Source organism: Parasteatoda tepidariorum, chromosome 12 (genome assembly GCF_982258835.1).
Source record: "Parasteatoda tepidariorum strain Cologne lab strain chromosome 12, Ptep-v5.0, whole genome shotgun sequence".
Lineage (NCBI taxonomy): Eukaryota > Metazoa > Arthropoda > Arachnida > Araneae > Theridiidae > Parasteatoda > Parasteatoda tepidariorum.
Window position 1 is genome coordinate 6,715,961 of NC_141766.1, and position 20,093 is coordinate 6,736,053.

At 28.9% G+C, this 20,093-nt stretch overlaps 1 protein-coding gene across 10 annotated transcripts in view; it reads right to left on the reverse strand.

Annotated features, from left to right (window-relative positions):
* Nucleotides 1-20,093, reverse strand: part of LOC107443665 (ectonucleoside triphosphate diphosphohydrolase 3) — a 109,102-nt gene that overhangs the window by 35,672 nt on the left and 53,337 nt on the right. For 9 of the 10 annotated variants that reach the window (XM_016057620.4, XM_087156197.1, XM_071188242.2 and 6 more), the window contains one exon: nt 6,120-6,247. In XM_016057620.4, the coding sequence (XP_015913106.3) occupies nt 6,120-6,247 (128 nt within the window). Of the gene's footprint in view, nt 1-6,119; nt 6,248-9,419; nt 9,568-20,093 lie in introns of those variants that run through there. The other variant, XM_071188247.2, reaches the window with a different exon arrangement.

The following is a 20,093-nucleotide window of genomic DNA, read 5'->3' on the forward strand; positions in this document are numbered from 1 at the left end:
TTTTGCAATTGTAATAAATTCTCATAATGACAAAAATTTCGAAGTAATTACTAAATTAGTTTCTAACATTGTATCTTAGATTGAGATCTAAATTAAATTCTTGGATATCGAAAGTCAAAGAATTCAAAAAGCAATCAAAATTTAATATTTATTTCTTGGCTTAATGAAGTAGTTTCAAAATAATAATGAATAAATTTGTTTTTCAAATAAATAAGAATATTTTAAACTAATACGTAAGAGTCTTGATAATAATTTGGATGATTTAGATGAAATGAAATTAATTTCAATTGTCATTTTGGTACCACTACAAAAAAGTTTCTTTAGAAAAAGTTAATAACAGTGATTTATGTATCCGACTACTCCGTGATTGTCAAAGAGCCAAAATGAAAAGAAATTTTAACTGTAAAATATTAAATATATTAATATATATTCGTTTCTGTTATATCATCCGTTACATCATATAGAATATCAAATATGATAATATATATTCGTTTTGTTATGTCATTCGTTATGTCATATGAAGAATAAATATATTAATATATATTCGATTTTGTTATATCATCCAATATATCATATGTAGAATATCAAATATAATAATATATATTCGTTTTTGTTATGTCATTCGTTATATCATATGTAGAATAAATATATTAATATATACTCGTTTTCTGATATCATTCGTTATATCATATGTAAAATATCAAATTTATTAAAATCATTCGTTTTTGTTTTGTTGTTTCACTTAAAGTAGGCTATATATGTTGTGAAACAACTTTCTAACTATGATAGCTAAATTAACAGTTTTTTGTTGTTGATAAAACGTTAGTTTTATTGTTAATTAGTTATGCAAAAAATATAAATGAAAGATGATTTTTCTATTTAAATATTTGAATTGTTTAATGTTAGGGAAAAAAAGGATTTGTAAGAACGCGGCAAAGAATGAGTCTTTTCAATCCAGAATGTAACAACAATATTTCGTACATACTTTTTTTAACACTGAGCATAATTATTCCGGGCACAATTCTGAACTTCGAGGTCGGGGAAGCTGAGTATATTACTGATGTAACTGTTCAGACGTTTCTTCGTATTCTGAACAGATAAAGCGGTTTTAGAAAATCTAAATTCGATAGGTTAATTTAATACCACTATTATAAATTCATAGGACAACTTTGTAGAAAGAACTTTTAATGTCTTATCAAAACAGATTAATTTCTTAAAAAATCATTCTGAGAACGGATTCCTTTGAATTCAATAGTCTAATCTTTAATTTTTTAAAACAAAATTCTTTAAAATGAAATAGACACTACCATCCAGAGCATAACTCATAAAAAGGTGCTTCTGATAATGTTTTCAAGCTGATTACTTAATACTTATCTTTTTCAAATAATATTAAGTAATCAGTTTCCTTGGATTCAACTGATTATCTGAATTTGATAAAAATGAAATATAGTTTGATCTTGTTTATTTATTTGTTTGTCTCTCTTGTAAAGAAAGTGTTTTTATAAATATGGACACATAAAATCATTTTTGGTAGTGTTATATAGTTTCTAGAATTATTATAAATCTTTTTTTTTACTGATGTTGGTTAATTAACCCACCATTGTTCATGGACGGGAATTAAAAAAATTGCAATAATTTATATAAAGCAGGTATATCAAAACTTATGCGAAAAATTTAAAATTTCAGTTTGTCCTTTTCTGGCGTGCCACTTTTTTAAAATTTTTTTTTTCTAGCTGCTGTACTTTGATCTTCTATAGAAGTAACACCATATTTTCTGTTAAATTGCTTCAATGGAACAGTATTTTTAAAATATTTCAGCTTAAATTTAAGCTAAGATTCTAAAACCAGAGGCAATAAAACAAAATCGAGGAAAATAATGTTAGCTATTTTTGATGTTTAATAGTATGAACAATTAGGTGTATCAATACAGTTCAAAATGCGATATTTATTGCGTTTTTGCGATTTTGCAAAAATACACTCATGGACAAAAGAATTAGCGCACCAAGAAGGAGTCGACAGAATGAAACGAAATTTTACATACGTAATGACTACTTTGATATAAGTAAATGATAAGAAAATCAAAGAAAAAAGATAATCTTTGATTTTCTAATCATTTACTTATATCAAACTAGTCATTACGTATGTAAAATTTCGTTTCATTTTGACGTCTCCTTCCTGGTACGCTAATTTTTTTGTCCATAAGTGTATATTCATTTAAAACTGTACACATTATAACAATAAAAAACCTCATAAAATCAGTTCTTCTCTTAACAGCTATACTATTTATATCTGAGTCACTTAAATCTAAAACTGGGCGTTATATATATATATATATATATATATATATATATATATATATATATATATATATATATATATATATATATATATATATATATATATATATATATAAATTTTTTTTTTCCTTTCATTTTTTTTTTACAGTTGATCATATAAAACAACTTCATCAATCATGTAAAAAACACTTGCCATTGCGCAAAATTTCATGTAATTACAGATTTTTTTTGGTGATAGTTTACAATTTAGTTATCTCTTTAGATCTCATAAAACATTCCCCATAACTTTAACTTCTATTGTTAAGAGAAAATGGGAAATCGTACTTGAAATATTGTTTTCCATGAATGTTAGTAAATAAAACTGCTTTATATGCACTTCTTCGCCATCGAAATCTCGCGCCGTAGGTTCGCAATCTCTGATTAAAGTAAAGGAGATGCTCCTCAAAAATATAAGTTACTAATAAACATACGGGATGGGGGTCGGAAATACCACTATTATTATATATATATTTATTAAACACTATTTCGATAATGAAGATCAAAAAATATTCAGATTAAGGGTTGCATGTCAATATTTAAGCGAGAAAGAAGCAAAAATGTCACAGAAATCTTCCAAATCATTATTGAGGAAGGTGGCAATACAAAACCTGTTTGATTGCAAGAAAAAAAATCTGGAGGAGTAAAAGAGTAAATATTATAAAAAGCTTTACGCTTTAACCGGCAATTAAGCAAATAAATTATTTTTTAATTCTTATCAAATGTAGATTTATTTTCAATCTAAAAGGCATTTAAAATATATATTAAAGGTGGTCACTAAGGAACACCCAGTTTATTAGGATTAATAGCTATGATTCTTCTAATTTAATTAATTCCCTTTCCCTGCACACTACCATTTGGCAACACTCCGAACTACGTCACGGAAACTGGGATATGAAAACAGTTTCTTTCAGACAGTGATTTGAGAGCATTTCACTCACCTTAGTCTTGTTTAATAACATAGCTTATTAATAATTTTATACTTTAATTATGTTAGAGGCTCGTTTCCGCTCACCAGTTCTTTTCAGATCGTTTCTCTCAATTATTTCACTTGATTAACTTGTAGTGGGAAGAATTGTAGATAAAAGAGGTAAGAAATGAATGCATTGGAGTGACTTTTCTATTTAATTACTCCAAAAGTAATTGGAAATTAAATAGAGGCATATTCAGAGTGTGAGACTTCAAAAGATTATACTGTTTTTAGTGTTATCAACCTACTGCTAGCAAATAAATAAGTAAATAAATAAATAAATGAAAATGAAAAATAAACAAATAATTAATTAAAAAAAACTGTGACAGTTTGTATGAAAAAAATCACTTCACTTGCTTATTTCACATTTATTTGTTGTTCTAAAAGGGTCATTTTTCTTTATGAACTTTAGACATGCTTCATTTTTTTGAATTTAAATTTGTTTTAAGTGCTTTTACTGCGAATTTTTGCTTGTTTTATGTTTCATAAATTTTTCTGCGCAAAAACTATAAGACTTAGAAAATTGAAATTACTTAGGCTTGTAAAAAATCTTCAAAGAGTAGTTATTAACTGTTAAGTTTGAATTTGTAGAATACAAGTACAGAGTTAAAATTTAACGTGATGAAAGGTTTAGTTTCAATGTTTTTTTTAATTTTTTAAAATTTTTTTAAAAATTTTAGTTTGTTTGAAAGTTATTGCAATCTTAAGAGCTTTTTTTAAAGATAGTTTTTACATTCTTTTTGTTTCAAATAATAACTGTTTACCCATTATAGAAGAATGACTTATTTATCATTCTCGAGATTTTCATTTTTTAAGTTCACGCTAGATTCGATATCAAAAACAACAAAAAAGTTAACCAACAAAAAATAAAAATAGAATCGAGAGAGACGCTTGATGTTAACAGACATAAATCCTAGCATTTGTATCGAAATTTTTAAAAATATGGAGAGATGAAAGCTGCTTTCAATTTGAAAAGTTGTATAATGTGCAGGGGTTATGGAAATACTTTTATGCTAAATCTATGTAAACAGTATTTCTTTTAGCAGCAAATGTTTTGGAAGATTGTGGATGGCAAAACTGTTGGAGCAATTTGAAAGACCATCATTGAAGGTTTTAGAAATGATATCTTGTTTACCCATGCCAAATTCGGATTGATCAAAAACGGGAGATGAAGTTAAAACTTTTTTTCTAGTTTAAATACCAGCAATTTTGAAATCATTCTATAGGATTGCGATATTTATATTAGAATGATTTTAAAATTATAGTGGTCTTAAAAAAAGGAAAAAGGATTTTAACGTATAATTTTGTTCGAAGCAAAAAAGGGTAAAAAAGACGCCACTTCTAAAAGCTTCAAGCACAATCTTTCAAATTGTGCCAACAATTTTGCGACTGAAAATTTTCCAAAACATTTACTGCTAAAAGAAAGATTGTTTACGTAGAGTTAGTATTTGTTTCCATATTTTTGTCCAATCTCTGTTAGTTGAGCCGCGATGGCTCAGGGGATACTGCCTTCGCCTTCCAATGAGGTAGACCGGGTGTGAATCCCAACGATGGCTGGTCTAAACGAATTCCACATCCAGTTTGCACTGACCACAGTGCTGAGGTGAAATATTTTCAGTGATGGATGAATTATTGGTCAGAGTCCCCTTTGCCGTCAGGATAACCGTGGGAGGTTCTCGTGGTCTTTCTCTCCATGTAACGCAAATGTGGTTAGTTCCATCAATAAGTTCTCCGTGAGGGCAAATTTCTCCATATATTTGATTGAAGAGTTCCCTTGTCTTCTAGATTGAGTTAAAAATTATAAGGCTGCGGAGTTGAACATAAGTAGTTAGTCGTAAACCAAAAATTTGGGTCGGCTGTTCAACGACGGTTATAACATGAAATAAAAATAAAATATCTGTTGATTATAGTTATATAGATCGTTGACAAGTAAAATTACTCTTGTTTCTTCTTATTGTGGCTATGTATTATGTATTTTTAAGTATATTATAAATAGTTTTTATGAATAATATATTATGAATAGTTTTCACATCTCAGCAATTGTTCATTTTGTTGCGATTAACATAATAACAAAATATTTTTATACAAAACTATAATTATTATATTTTATATAAACAAATGACTTTTGAAATGAATTGAATTTTAAATTTAAATTTTAAAAGGAAAAAAATATTGACTTTTTAAAATAGAAAAAACAGAGATACCACGGGACTTCTTAGTAAGTTAAAATGATACTGAAAAGCTTTTGATAGTAATGTAAAGTGTTCATAATAGCTAGAAAAATTAAATTATGCATGAATTAAACTAAAATAGCCCCTAGCTACTTTTAATAATAAAGAAAATTATAATACTTACATTTTGCTTCAATGATTCTCTTGAAATTGTTTTTAAATTTTGCTTCATTGAGTTCAAATTGTCGCGACTTCAAAAAAGTCTTTAGCTAGTTTTTAAAATAGCCTTTGCATAAAAGTGATAATCATAAAATTGTTTCATTAAATTATATATAAACTATCGAAAATTTGTGTTTTTTTAAGGCTTTTAAACTTTAAAATTAAAAATTACTATAGTGGGTCTTGAGGTTTAAGAAAGTAGTAACTATGAAAAACGTACTAAACTATTTCGAAAACGTACTGAAAGTGAAGCAATGCTTTTGCAGATAAATCAGTTAATCAGTAAGTCACAGAATTTTGACGCAGTTAAATTTACTTTAGCTCATAAAAAATAATAACATGGAGGTAGTAAACATGGAGGTGGAAAACTTCTACATAGATTTCAATTAAGGCTTTGATAAACAAATGAGTTATAATGTAACTTACATCATCGGGATATTTTCCTCCTGTTAATCCATAAATCATGGAAATGACTAGAATTCCAGCAACACATATAATTAAGGCAGCTAATGCAATCATAAAAGGCCATTTTTCTCTTGATAGAAATGATTGTCCTGTAAGAAAAACATATTTATTGTAAAAAAAGACTATCCGAACCGATTAATTGCATTCACATCTTTTCACTAAAATCATTGAGGGATTTACTTTCTTCAGGGAAATCCCCCTACAGAGTTTTTCTATGAATCTCCCTTAAGGAACCGTTTTTATCATTAAAACAATTTAGGGGTTTACTTTCTTCAGGGAAATCACCCCACAGAGTTTTTCTATGAATCGCCCTTAAGGAACCGTTTTTATCATTAAAACAATTTAGGGGTTTACTTTCTTCAGGGAAATCACCCCACAGAGTTTTTCCATGAATCTCCCTTAAGGAACCGTTCTTATCATTAAAACAATTTAGGGGTTTACTTTCTTCAGGGAAATCCCCCCCACAGAGTTTTTCTATGAATCTCCCTTAAGGAACCGTTCTTATCAATAAAACAATTTAGGGGTTTACTTTCTTCAGGGAAATCACCCCACAGAGTTTTTCCATGAATCTCCCTTAAGGAACCGTTCTTATCATTAAAACAATTTAGGGGTTTACTTTCTTCAGGGAAATCACCCCACAGAGTTTTTCCATGAATCTTCCTTAAGGAACCGTTCTTATCATTAAAACAATTTAGGGGTTTACTTTCTTCAGGGAAATCCCCCCACAGAGTTTTTCAATGAATCTCCCTTAAGGAACCGTTCTTATCATTAAAACAATTTAGGGGTTTACTTTCTTCAGGGAAATCACCCTACAGAGTTTTTCTATGAATCTCCCTTAAGGAACCGTTCTCATCATTAAAACAATTTAGGGGTTTACTTTCTTCAGGGAAATCCCCCCACAGAGTTTTTCTATGAATCTCCTTTAAGGAACCGTTTTTATCATTAAAACAATTTAGGGGTTTACTTTCTTCAGGGAAATCCCCCCACAGAGTTTTTCTATGAATCTCCCTTAAGGAACCGTTCTTATCATTAAAACAATTTAGAGGTTTACTTTCTTCAGGGAAATCACCCTACAGAGTTTTTCCATGAATCTCCCTTAGGGATTTGCTTTTATCATTTTCCTGCGACATATACATAGGTACGAAATACAAATTCAGGTTTCCCAGAATTCTCATAAAAAGCTTGATCTAGCCCGGAAGTTACATAATTTAACCAAAAGATTCAGTAGAAAATTAAAAATTCTGAATTAAATCTCTGTTAATGCAAACTTTCGTGCTGGGAGATATATCATGATATTTTTCCCTTAGCATTCTTTCTTTACACTTTCGAACGTGAAAACTAAAATCTATTTCCTAACTATGCTTTAAAAAATACATTTAAGCTTTTGACTCAAAAGACGAAACCTTTAAATTATTCTGGTACATTATATATATATATATATATATATATATATATATATATATATATATATATATATATATATATATATATATATATATATATATATATATATATATATATATATATATATATATATATATATATATATATATATATACTTTTTTGAAACTGACTTTCGAAAAGAAAAAAAAGTGTTTCGTTATACACCTTAATAAACAGCTTTAATAATAGTTCGTCGGTGAATTTTTAAATCAGCGAAAAACGCGCTTTTTCACTTTTCTACTCAAATTTAACAACGAGAATTGCGTGCTTACTTTTCCTCATTTATTTAAACAATAAGCAAAATCATTTCGGTACCCGAATTTCGGATTCAGTGTGGATATTAATATTACAGATGTAACTCTTAAGGCGATGTCTTCGTATTCAGATCTCAAAATGATATAATGAGTTTTAAAACTCCAAATTCCTCTTATGTAAATTTACTACCACAATTATACATTTATCCTGAATTTCAGGCTCAATGTGGCTATTTATATTGCAGATGTAACTTTTCAGGTGATGTATTCGTACTTTAATTGATAAGCTGTAATTCAACCCTATATGATAAAATTAGTTTCAAAAGTTGATGTTCCTTTTAACGTTAATTTACTACCACTATTATAAATTTATATCACCCGTGGGAGCCTCATAAAAACAACTATTGACACTTTTAAAATCTTTTTAAAAAAAAGACTAATTTACTGAAATGTACGAAATAATTTATGATAATCGACGATATCGCATCACTAGTTTCTTTGGATTCATTAGTTTATGTATTTTTTTGTACAAATAAATATAATACAAATAAAAGAAGCGGAATCAAACGTCATTTTCTTAAACAAGCATTTCCAGCTGTGTCAACACCTCCTAGAAAAGAGAAGGCTTTCACACGTATCAATTAAAGAACATAAACTGCGCAATGGGCAAAAATAAGAAAGATCGTCCATACTGCAAAACTGCGCAGTGAGGACATAATAAGAAAGATGGCACAACGTTCGGTTAAATAGAGGATCTTATTCCTTGTTTATGGTAACCCGCGTTAAGGCTTTCTCTTTTCTGTGTCCAGATTTAAAAAATCACGGAATAGTTCTTAAGTAAAATTATGATTTCAAACTGAAATGCCTTTTTATATGACTTCATTTAGTTTATTTTTTTTATTTATTATTAAAACCCTTAAGAACTGCTTTTCTAGACAAAAGCAATTCCAAATATAATTATTTTTGAAAAACATTTATAAAAGAGGTAATCCGACACTCAGACTATGATGAAAGATACTTTGTCTAGACAAGGATGTATTAACATTGGAGAAAAGAAACTTGTCTAAACATTTTCATTTATATATTTTTCAAGAAAATAGAGACCTTTTGTAATTTTTTTTGTCTCTTTCTCTGATAACATGTCAAAAGTAATTTTTCTGATTTGAAGAAGAAACATTTTGAAAGAATTTTATTTCGTTTGACTATTAATACTTTTATCATCATTATTAGTGAATATCAGTGACGTGAAAATATCAAAGATTCGTTCAAAAATCTGTAGCAAAAAAAAAAAAAAAAAGTTCGTGAGTGTAATCAAAATTTTGTCTAAAATACATAGAGAAATTCAAAAAATTTTAGTTGATGAGGCCTCTTAAGACGCAGATAAATAGCATAGATACCTACATGACAATAACATACAAATTCAAATATTTTCCATCAAAGCATTTTTCATTATTATTTTCATTAATAATAGAAAAGTTTATCAAACAGGAGCAAAACAAAATAATAGAGATGTAAAAATATTACTCTATTTGCATATTGACATTTATAAAACTAAATATTTTACCTCTTTTTAACGCATTCATTTTTGAGAAAATGAAAAATAATTTAATTTGTAAAACTGTGAAAAAGTAAATATTATAGTGAATGGTTAAGGTGTTTCTCTCAATTTATTTTTATCACATCACATTGCTTATTGTCAACTTACAAAAGTGATAAGTATTATCAATTATTCTTTTATTATTTCTTACACGTATTGATAAAGAGACATTCTTCTGATTATGACTGATTAAATCCAGAGATTTAATCAGCAGTGTAAGACACGGCTGTTTGAAATGATGGATTTGAAAAGTTAATTAATAATAAACAATGAAATAGATATGACTAACACTGTGTCAGTTTAACTCTTTCAAAAACTATTTTTAATCTATTATTAATTTTGCATTTTCTCACATCATACTTTTTTTTAAATAAATAATCCTTTAAATTACATTCTGAAACAAAATTAAGAGTAAGAAAAGTTAAATTCAAGAGTATTTCAATATATTTAACTTCAGAAAATGAAGTAGATTTAGGATCAGACGAAACATGACGACAGATTTCATCCTCATCCTTTGAGGGACATTGAGAGTCTGTTTGAGCCATGGTTTTTTGGAATTGCAATTTTTTTTGAATTAAATTTATTGGAATTGCAATGTTCTTAATTTTTTTCCAAAAAACAGTTAGATATGTAAAATGGTTTTTCTTCTATTCAGGGTAGGGTTGAAAGTAAGACGGAAAAGAAAAAAAAACTAGTAGTAAAATAATTTTTCTTTTGTTATTTACTAAAGGGAGTAAAACAAACTCTTTTATTTATCACTACTTAGTTTCCCTCTGGTAAAAAAAGGCCCACATGTATGTATATGTTATAACTCTAAAGGAATCTTGATAACCATGGTTATTTTCTTCGAAATAAGTTGTATTAAAATGATTTTTTTTTTTTTTTAGTTTTTCTTCTTGCAATATATAGAGTTTCAGCCCTATTTCTGGGACTCAAACAGCTCTGGAAAAATTTTTAAAAAAAAGAAGAAAAAAAAGCCAAAAATTGAATTAAAGATTTTTACTTAAGTGACATTTTTCAAGAAAGTGCTTCATTACTCCAATGGACAAACGAGATAGTTCTGATTAAAAATATTTATATTTGGATCAAGGACTTTTAATAAAAATGGTAGGAAAAAAATATATATTTGGCACCAATTTTTTTTTTTAAAATCAAACAAACAAAACTTTATTGACAACAAAAACAAACACATAAATACAAAGAATATATATTCGTCGCCAAGAGAAAAATCCTGTCCAGGCGACAAAGAAAGGTAATACAATAAATATAAAATAGAAATTAAGAAAAAAAATACATGAAACTATATGGAAAAAAAATAACAAAGGTGACAAAAGAAATTCATTTGGATTGGCACAAGACTGGTGTAAACAATCAAATGCTTCCTTTGAAGTGAAAATAGAGATCTAAATCGTCAATGTTCATCACAAATTGAAATAAAGCACGCTTAAAAGAAGAATATATCTGGATATTTTGCAACTGGAATGGTAATTTATTATATAATTTAGGTGCTAAGTAAAAAAACTGTTTTCGTGAAATTTCTTTTGTAAAGTGGGGAATCTCATACATTTCAGTTAGTCTCCTTTCAGACACATTAGTTTTTAATTTGCATATTAATTTATTGTTGTGAAAATAAAGTAAAATACGAAAAAATAAATTATGGCGAAATGGTAATAGATTAATTCTTGTATATATATTGGTAGAATTATTTATATTTAGAGAATTAATAATCTTGAAGCATTTATTCTGAACTGAGATTAAAGGAAGTAAATTAGTTTTATATTCACCGCCATGTATTATTGCACCATAATTAATTAAGGAATAAAACCAGGAGTAATAGAGTACTTTCACGAAATTAAAATGAATTTTATTCTTAAGGTGATAAAATTTAACTAAAACAAAACGCAATTTTTTAACTAAATTGTTAATATGTGTTCTCCATTTCAAATTAGAATCAATATATAGTCTTATATATTTGATATTATTTACAGATTGTTGAATGTAGCATTGACAATTTTCTTTAGTACTTTTAGAGGAGACAGAGAGTGAAATTTTAAATTTAAGTTAAATTCTGATTTTCTTTAACTGAAATAAATATATTTAGATTTAAATTTAAGTCATTTACTGTAAACCATTTTTAAATTACGCGTAAATCAGATTCAATTTGAAAAATTAGTTGATTTAAATGAGTGCAAGAATACAAAATTACGGAATCATCAGCATATGTTATTATCTTACCAAAAAGTTTGAGTTGACAAAAGTCATTGATGAATATAATAAACAATAAGGATCCTAGAATAGATCCTTGAGGAACACTACGGTTTGAAAAAATGTAATTACTAAAATTACTTCGGATTTTAACTCTAAGTTCTCTGTTTGAAAGATATGAAATAAACCAATTTAAAATAATTCCTCTGAAGCCAGCAAATTCTAATTTTTTGATTAAAAGATTGTGATTGACATTATAGAAAGCTTTTGATATATCAAGAAACATAGCTACTGTTATCTTATTTTCAGCAATGCTATTATGAATAAATTTTGAAAATTCCAAAAGAGCTTTTTCTGTACTTTTACCTTCAGACCTATTGATTTTCAGAGAAAAAATTTGTATGTTTCAAATAATTGTACATTTTATCTGCTAGAGCTTTTCCAATGATTTTGGAAAAAACAGTTAATATTGATATTGGTCTATAGTTTGATAAGCAATTTTTATCACCGGTTTTAAAAATAGGAGTTATGGTTGCTCTTTTTAAAGAAGTTGGAAAAATTGATGACTTGATTGAGGTATTGATGAAATTAGTTATAAAATTTATATTTTTGAGAGCAAATAGTTTAATTAATTTTGCATTAATACTGTCATAGTGAAATGAGTTTTTATTAGAAAGAGAATTTATTAAGTAAAGTACATCACAATCATTCACTTTTAGGAAAACAAACGAGGTTAAACTTGATGAAATATGGATTTGAAAACTGTTTGAATTTGGGTTTGAGGTACTGTTAGCAAATGATTTATTAAATTGATCAGAAGATTCATAGTTTTTTTAAAATATCCGGTAAAGTAGGTGATTTGCTCTGATTACCAATAATACTATTTACAAGATCCCATTTCTGTTTATTTGAATCACAATTCAAAAATTTGTTTTTGAAGTATTCTGATTTTGCTGTTTTAATTAAGTTCTTAAGCTCAGAAACTGTTGTATGCTGTTCTTTAAATAATATCCCATGGACATTTTCTAGTTTTTCCTTTCTTCGAATTAAAGTCAAGATGTTACTAGTCATCCGGTTATTTTTGGCTCTTTTGTTTGATTTATACGTGCAGTTAAAATTAATTTTTAAATTACTAAGTTTGAAAACAAAACTTTGATATTGTTGATCAAGAGAATCCTGAGGATTGCAATTAAATTTGTAATTTGACAGATAATTATAGAACTTATTTTTATTTTATTTTATAACCGTCGTTGAACAGCCGACCCAATTTAATGGGTTTACGTCTACTAATGTTCAACTCCGTAGCCTTGTCATTTTGAACCAATCCAGAAGACCTGGATCAGTACCCCCAGAGGTATTGATTTGTTATGGGAACATGGAGGACTTTGAGACTCGACAGATTTTAACGTGCATCAGTCACCATTTACTACACGGGGAGTCTTCGGCCGGCAAGGATCGAACCCACGACCTCTTGGACTTGGGCCCAGCGCCCTACCGACCAGGCTATCCCGGCCCTATAGAACTTATTATAGTTGATTGAAATTTTATTTTTCAGTTTCCTTAATTTTATTTACCCCATCGTTATAAATACTGCAAAAAGTTGGATAGTGATCGCTTACATCATTTATGAATATTCCGGATTTGACTGAAAAATTATTTGTTTTAACGAAGACATGATCAATGCAAGTTGACGAGGAATTTAGACTATGTAATTTTGAAATCCAAATTGACATAATAAATTAATCTAATCATGATTAATAAAATCATCACTTAGAATATCAATATTTATATCACTCACCATTTATAAATGTATTTTTCATACATTCTATGATTCACGGGTTAGAAGAAAAACAAATATTGACAATTTTATGTGATGTGTTCACATATTTTAGATCAAATTGTTTTCCTCACTTATATCGACATTTTAGTTGTTTGAGTCATCATTTCACGCTCATCAGTTAATTTGTTTCTTGTAATTTCTTCTAGTTTCATGCAATTTGTCAATTGTTTCTTGAAATTCGTCATTTGTTTCTTGCAATTTGTCATTGTTTCTTGCACGTCGTCACTTGTTTTTTGCAATTTATTATTGTTTCTTGCAACTCCTCATTAGTTTTTTGTCTAAATCTTGGTGCCTGCCACCGACACTAACAGTTTCATCGGTAAATATTCAATTAATTACTCACCTTTAACCGACGACTTCTAGATTGTTCGATAAAATAATTATATTTAGCTTTTGTGTCGATAAGTTCTTGCTGAAATTACTAATGATCTTTCTTCTATATAGAAGAAATAAACTATTTTTGACCACTGCTTTTTTTCTGATTTTAACGTCAGTATTTATTTCAGAAATTTCGGGATTGACCAGGGTGACCAGTGGTAATTAAAATGGTTGATCAATATCTGTGAGAAAATGTATTGCATGTATTTAAAAAGTTAATATTCTTTATTTTCACAATAATTCGATAAACATGTTATGTATGAATGGGGTGTAAGTTTATTGTATTTAAGTAATTTTCCCTGCTTTGATGATTTAATAGATAAAAGTTATACAGATAGTTTATTTAATAGATAAGAGGATATAAAAAGGAAGATAGATAAGAGGATATAAAAAAGAGGATAGATAAAAGAGGATAGATAGAGGAAGAAATTAATTATTATTATTTTTTTTTACCAGTAATTCTTATTTTTCGGACAAGTTGCTTATCTATTTCAATTAAAAGGTACCATCATTAATTATTAACGGTTCAAATAGTGCCAGGCGGACATGAGTTAAAAAAGAAACAGTGAGATTCTGTAGAACTGCAGTTTTAAGGGTTATGTGTTAATATTTTTTTTTTTGTTAATATATTTCAGAAAATTTTTTCCTGTAACTCATAGCAGCCGTTTTTTGCACTTTCTCGATAAGATTTTTTGTAGATAAAACAGTTAATTTTTAATTAAACTGCTGTTTGTAGAAAATGCAACACCATGAAGGAATCATCAGAATCAAATGAAATTCGCAGCAAATGTCAATTATAGGATATTATGCAAATTAATAAAGTTTCAGAGCCATCGCGCGTGCGTGGCGCGCGCAGCGCCCTCTGAATTGATGCTGAAAGCGTATAAATAAAGTGCTGTAGCGGGACGTTGAAAATAGTCTATGATTATTTGTTAGTGGCAAACGTTTAGTGAGACCTGAGTATGCCTCCACGACGGAAGAATAAGAAATTCAAGCAACTTACGGAGTTTGAACGAGGGAGGATAATCGGCCTTCGAGAAGGAGGATTTTCCTATCGCGCAATAGCAGCTCGTATGCAGCGGAACAGTTCCACAGTGATGCGAGTTTGGAAGCAGTGGACCGACGAGCACCGAACAACTCGAAAAACAGGCACTGGACGACAGAAGGTGACGTCAGAGCGCGATGATCGACACCTGCTCCGCATGGCGGTGAATGATCGCACAGCTTCCTCCAGGCAGCTGGCAGCACATTGGTCTACTGCTACAGGTGTACAATTGTCGGCTTCGTCAATTCGTCGTCGTCTGCTGCGCCGTGGATTGCGTGCAAGGGTGCCATTATACAGGATTCCCCTCACGGCGGATCATCGACGGCTGCGTCGGCAGTGGGCTCTTGAGCACAGAGACTGGCGAGCTGATTGGCACCAAGTTGTCTTTTCAGATGAATCACGCTTCAATTTGTGGACCCATGATGGCCGTGTTCGTGTTAGACGTTATGCCGGTCAACGCTGCCTTCCTGAGTGTATTATTGAACGGCATAGTGGTCGAACACCCGGAGTTATGGTCTGGGGTGCGATTTCGTATCATGGACGATCCAATTTGATACGAATTGAGGGTAATCTCAATAGCAACAGATACGTCCGTGAAGTGCTACAGCCCGAAGTCGTTCCTTTCCTTCAAGGCATCCCTGGAGCTATCTTTCAGCAGGATAATGCACACCCACATGTTGCGCGGACTGTTAGAGACTTCTGTTCAGCACAACGCATGCAACTTCTTCCTTGGCCTGCTTATTCGCCGGATATGTCGCCTATTGAGCACGTGTGGGATATGGTTGGTCGGCGTCTCACTCGTGATCCGCATCCTGCAGTTTCCAAAGACGAACTTTGGTTGCGCATACAAGCGATATGGAATTCTCTTCCTCAAGCAGATATTCAACATCTGTTTGACTCCATGCCACGTCGTATAGCAGCACTTATTGCAGCGCGTGGTGGCTGCACCAAATACTGATTTCGGACGCTTAATTTGTTTCTTTTGTTTTGAAAATTTCATCATTTATTTGTATCAGTACAAGTCGTTTCTGCATTAAATTTCATTTGATTCTGATGATTCTTTCATGGTGTTGCATTTTCTACAAACAGCAGTTTATTTAAGCTGAACTTAATATTAAAAAAAAAACACATTTAGGACTTTAAATGTTGCAATATAAATTTAAATCTGTGTGTACATTATAAATCAACTTTTTCATACAAAAATAAAAGCATTTTATTTCCTCTTTAAAAATAAAATTTGTCAGTTTGGAGTATGAAAAACGATTGCATGAAAGAAAGTGAATATTCCTTTCTGTTATCTACCACTTTACCCCATTTACATGCATTTCCTATTCAAAGGAGAGAATTCACCTACCTATTATTATAAATACGGGCAGTTTTTAAGTGATGACAAAATTAGACGAATAGTATTATTTAACTAGACATTGTAGAGGACATTTGTGCCCAATCTTAAAAAGACCTTTTTCAGAAAAAAAAGAAAAAAATTGGCTAATATTTATTTTGCAGAAACAAAATAGTTCTGTTTACCACATAATAATATAAATAATATTCAAGCATTTTCATGGGCGAAATGGTAGGTAATAGAAAAACTATCCACAAATATATTTCCTTTGATAGATTCATATATAGACCACGTTTCGTCGTCAGTCTTTAATTAGTTAAAAAAAACTGTTTTAAAATTTCATATTTAAATATGAATATTTATAAATTGCTGAGTAGTGACAGTGAAGAAAAAATAAAAAGTGGTAGCGTGCATATGGGTACAGAGCACCCAGGGCTTTAAAACTTTCAAAAGTGGTGATAGATGAATCAAACATCGATATTTTGCGATTCGTGTATGTGTACTATGTAAAGCACTACACATCGATACGTGTAAAAAGCACTACACATTATTTTTCTTAGAAAATATATGCGTAAGCCTCTGAGTTTAATTTTCAAATATTTTAAATTGATATCATAAAAAGAAAAATATTTTTTTTATTAGTTTTGAATGAAAGTTACTACCCACAAATAAATTTTTTTACATACCGCTGAACTTCCGAACTTAAGTAAAAGATTTTGAATCTTAGTAATCTTATAATCATAAGATTTGAGTGTACAATTTTTATTTTGAAGTGAAATAAATTGAAGCATTATTGTTCCGCCTAAAATAAGTTGATAACGATATAGTTCGGTTATCGACACCCACCCTATAAAAAAGACACGAATGAGTCATAAAAATTTTGATCAAAATGAAGGATCATAAATATGTTGATAAAATCTATATAGGGAATTTACAAAAACTGTATGAAGAATTCATTACACTTTAGCGTAAATCTAGATTAAATTGAGAGAACTCACTTCCATAAATTTAATGAAACTATTTACTGGCATAATCTCACGAAGAGATCATTTCAAAATGAGCAATTTATTTTGCACTCATGTCAATGTAGTACTAATTTTTTTAAATTGATCTAAAATCATTTGAATGTTAGTTTTTAAACTAAAAGTGGTTGCCAATAACAGAAAATATCTGCTTCGTTTACACACTTGTAAAAGTCACTACAAATAATTGAATTGTTAGGCAGGTTTTTTTCAGCTATATGTATATTTCAACTTTTTTCACAAAGTGACACTTCATATTGGATATTTATATTTATAACCGTCGTTGTACAGTCGCCCCAATTGTTTTGCATTTACGACTATTAATATTTACCTCCGCAGCCTTGTAATTTCGAACCTAATCCAGAAGACAAGGGAACTAAGGGATCAAGTGTTAGAAGAAATCTGCCTCCGTGGAGAACTTTTTAATGGAACTTACCCGCATTTGCTTTACATGGAGAGGAAACCACGAAAAACTTCCACAGTTAGCCTGATGACAAGGGGACCAATGATCCGCCTTCTACTGAGGATAGTTTACGTAAGCACTGTGGTCGGTGCAGCTATCGCTGGGATTCGAAACCGGTTCCACTAATTGGAAGACAAACGTTCGATCCCCTGGGCCATCACGTCTCCTTTGATAGAAGTGGTGACCAATCGTGGGTTTCAGTTGTAAAATATTAATTAATTAAAGCATTCCTTTCTTGAATGTTTTGCTTTATTATGTTGCCTATTAAAAGAAGATTGAAGGGGGAATGCTATGTGACGCTATTTTGACTATAACTCTGTTTACAATACGGAGGTTCTTAAACGCCACTTTTTAATCATTCTTGAATATAACTTAACTATTTACTATTTATTCTTTTTTTTTCCCTCGGAAATTTTATGCTTCATTTTTATTCTATTCAGTGAAAAAATCAATAAGTGAAAACTTTCTCAGTTTGCCTTTTATGACCTTCTGCGACTTTGGTTTTCTCTCAAATTCTCTTTCTCTTTGAAATTTTTTACACTTGGTTTTTTTATGAGGTTCGAAGATTGGTATGATTTAAATCATTATGGACATTATTAACAAGGAACAAGTTTTTTTGCAATAGTTCAAATTTTCTTAATTAATGCCGTTATTTGGTCTTTTATGATAAAAGTTTAAGTGCAATTAATTAAATTTAAAATAAAATCTTAATTAAATTTTAAGTGCATATAACAAAAAATATTAAAAAATTTCTGTTTAACTTCTAAAATACGAAATTAAATAAAAATGTGTTTGTCAATTAGAATATAAAATATGTTATAAGTTTTAAACCAATAAATTAACTTAAACAGTGTTAATATTTTTGAATTTTTTTAAATTTCTTTCAAAACACTATAATCTTGTTTATAATTGTATTATCTTATCTTCATCTTATCGGTATTACATGAATAAGAGTTAAAGATATTTAATATAGATTTACTATGATTGAGATATATTTGTTGGGTATTTATGATATTCTATAGTAAATATTTTATTTTAATAAAAAAATTGATTGTATCCATTATATTTAAGTCGGAATTAAATCAATATTGAAAGATTTCAATTATGCATTTTAGTTTTAGAAATTTGATAAAGTAAATCAAAACTGCGGGGCATATAAAAGGAAAAAAACACATTTTACTGAATTATTATAAAACTATTTACACTGTATTCAGTTTGATTTTCTAATAAGTATAAATTCAAATAAAACAGAAGGCAATGCCCATGAAATTTTATATTTTATTGATGAGTAATAATATTGATAAGATTTTTTCAAAGAGGAAAATACTTGCCGTTATAGTTAGTTTATTGAAATAGGCACATTATTCTTCCAAAAAATAAGACAAAGCAAATCAAATTTTCAATATAATATTCGAAACATATCTTAAAACCAAAAAGGCAAAATTCCACAAAAGAAGCAAAATAATGAGCAATTTAAAATATAACGAGTCAATTAATTAAAAAAACGTTTTCGAAAATGGTTAATTAAGTATATAAAAGAAAAACTGTCAAGTACATAAACAAACCATTTTCCATTGTGATTAACTCCTTGTAAATGAATTATAAAAAGAGAATAAGTTAGGCATGGTTTTTTTTAAATTAAAAAATAAGATTTTATTACAAGTAAAAATATAGTAAATATCACTGACAAGAACATAATGTCCAACGTTGGCTATAATGGCTAAAGCTCTGTGCCGTTTAACTTCCTGGAGATCATCGTATATATATATATATATATATATATATATATATATATATATATATATATATATATATATATATATATATATATATAAGCACAATGAAAACAAAACCGAACTGAGACCAAATTAAAAAAAAGAAAAAAAAATTATATATATAATTTTTTTTTTCTTTTTTTTAAAAATGTATTTATTTTTGTCCTTAAAAACTTTTTATGCTAGACTATCATTTGATACCTTTCAAAAAAGATCTGAAGGGGAACTTGATAATTTTTTAGTCTTTAACGATTTCTTTTCTCGAACTTTATCTAGTAATTAATTTTAGGTAAATAGTTTAATTCCGTATATTTGTCAGTCATTATAATTTTCTAAAAATACTTTATTCATATTGATTAAAAATAATTTGGATGATACCAAAAAATTCTTTTATCGACACGAAAACAAATATATTTATCCAAAATTTTAAAGTCGGGGAAATGCTTCAAATATTAATGATTTCAGAATTATATTGTGTGTCAGAAATAATCCAAAGAAAATCTAAAATATCTATATTTTTCAAATGTTTTGTATTTTAATACCGAGAATTTACAGAGTCTTCATAAATTTA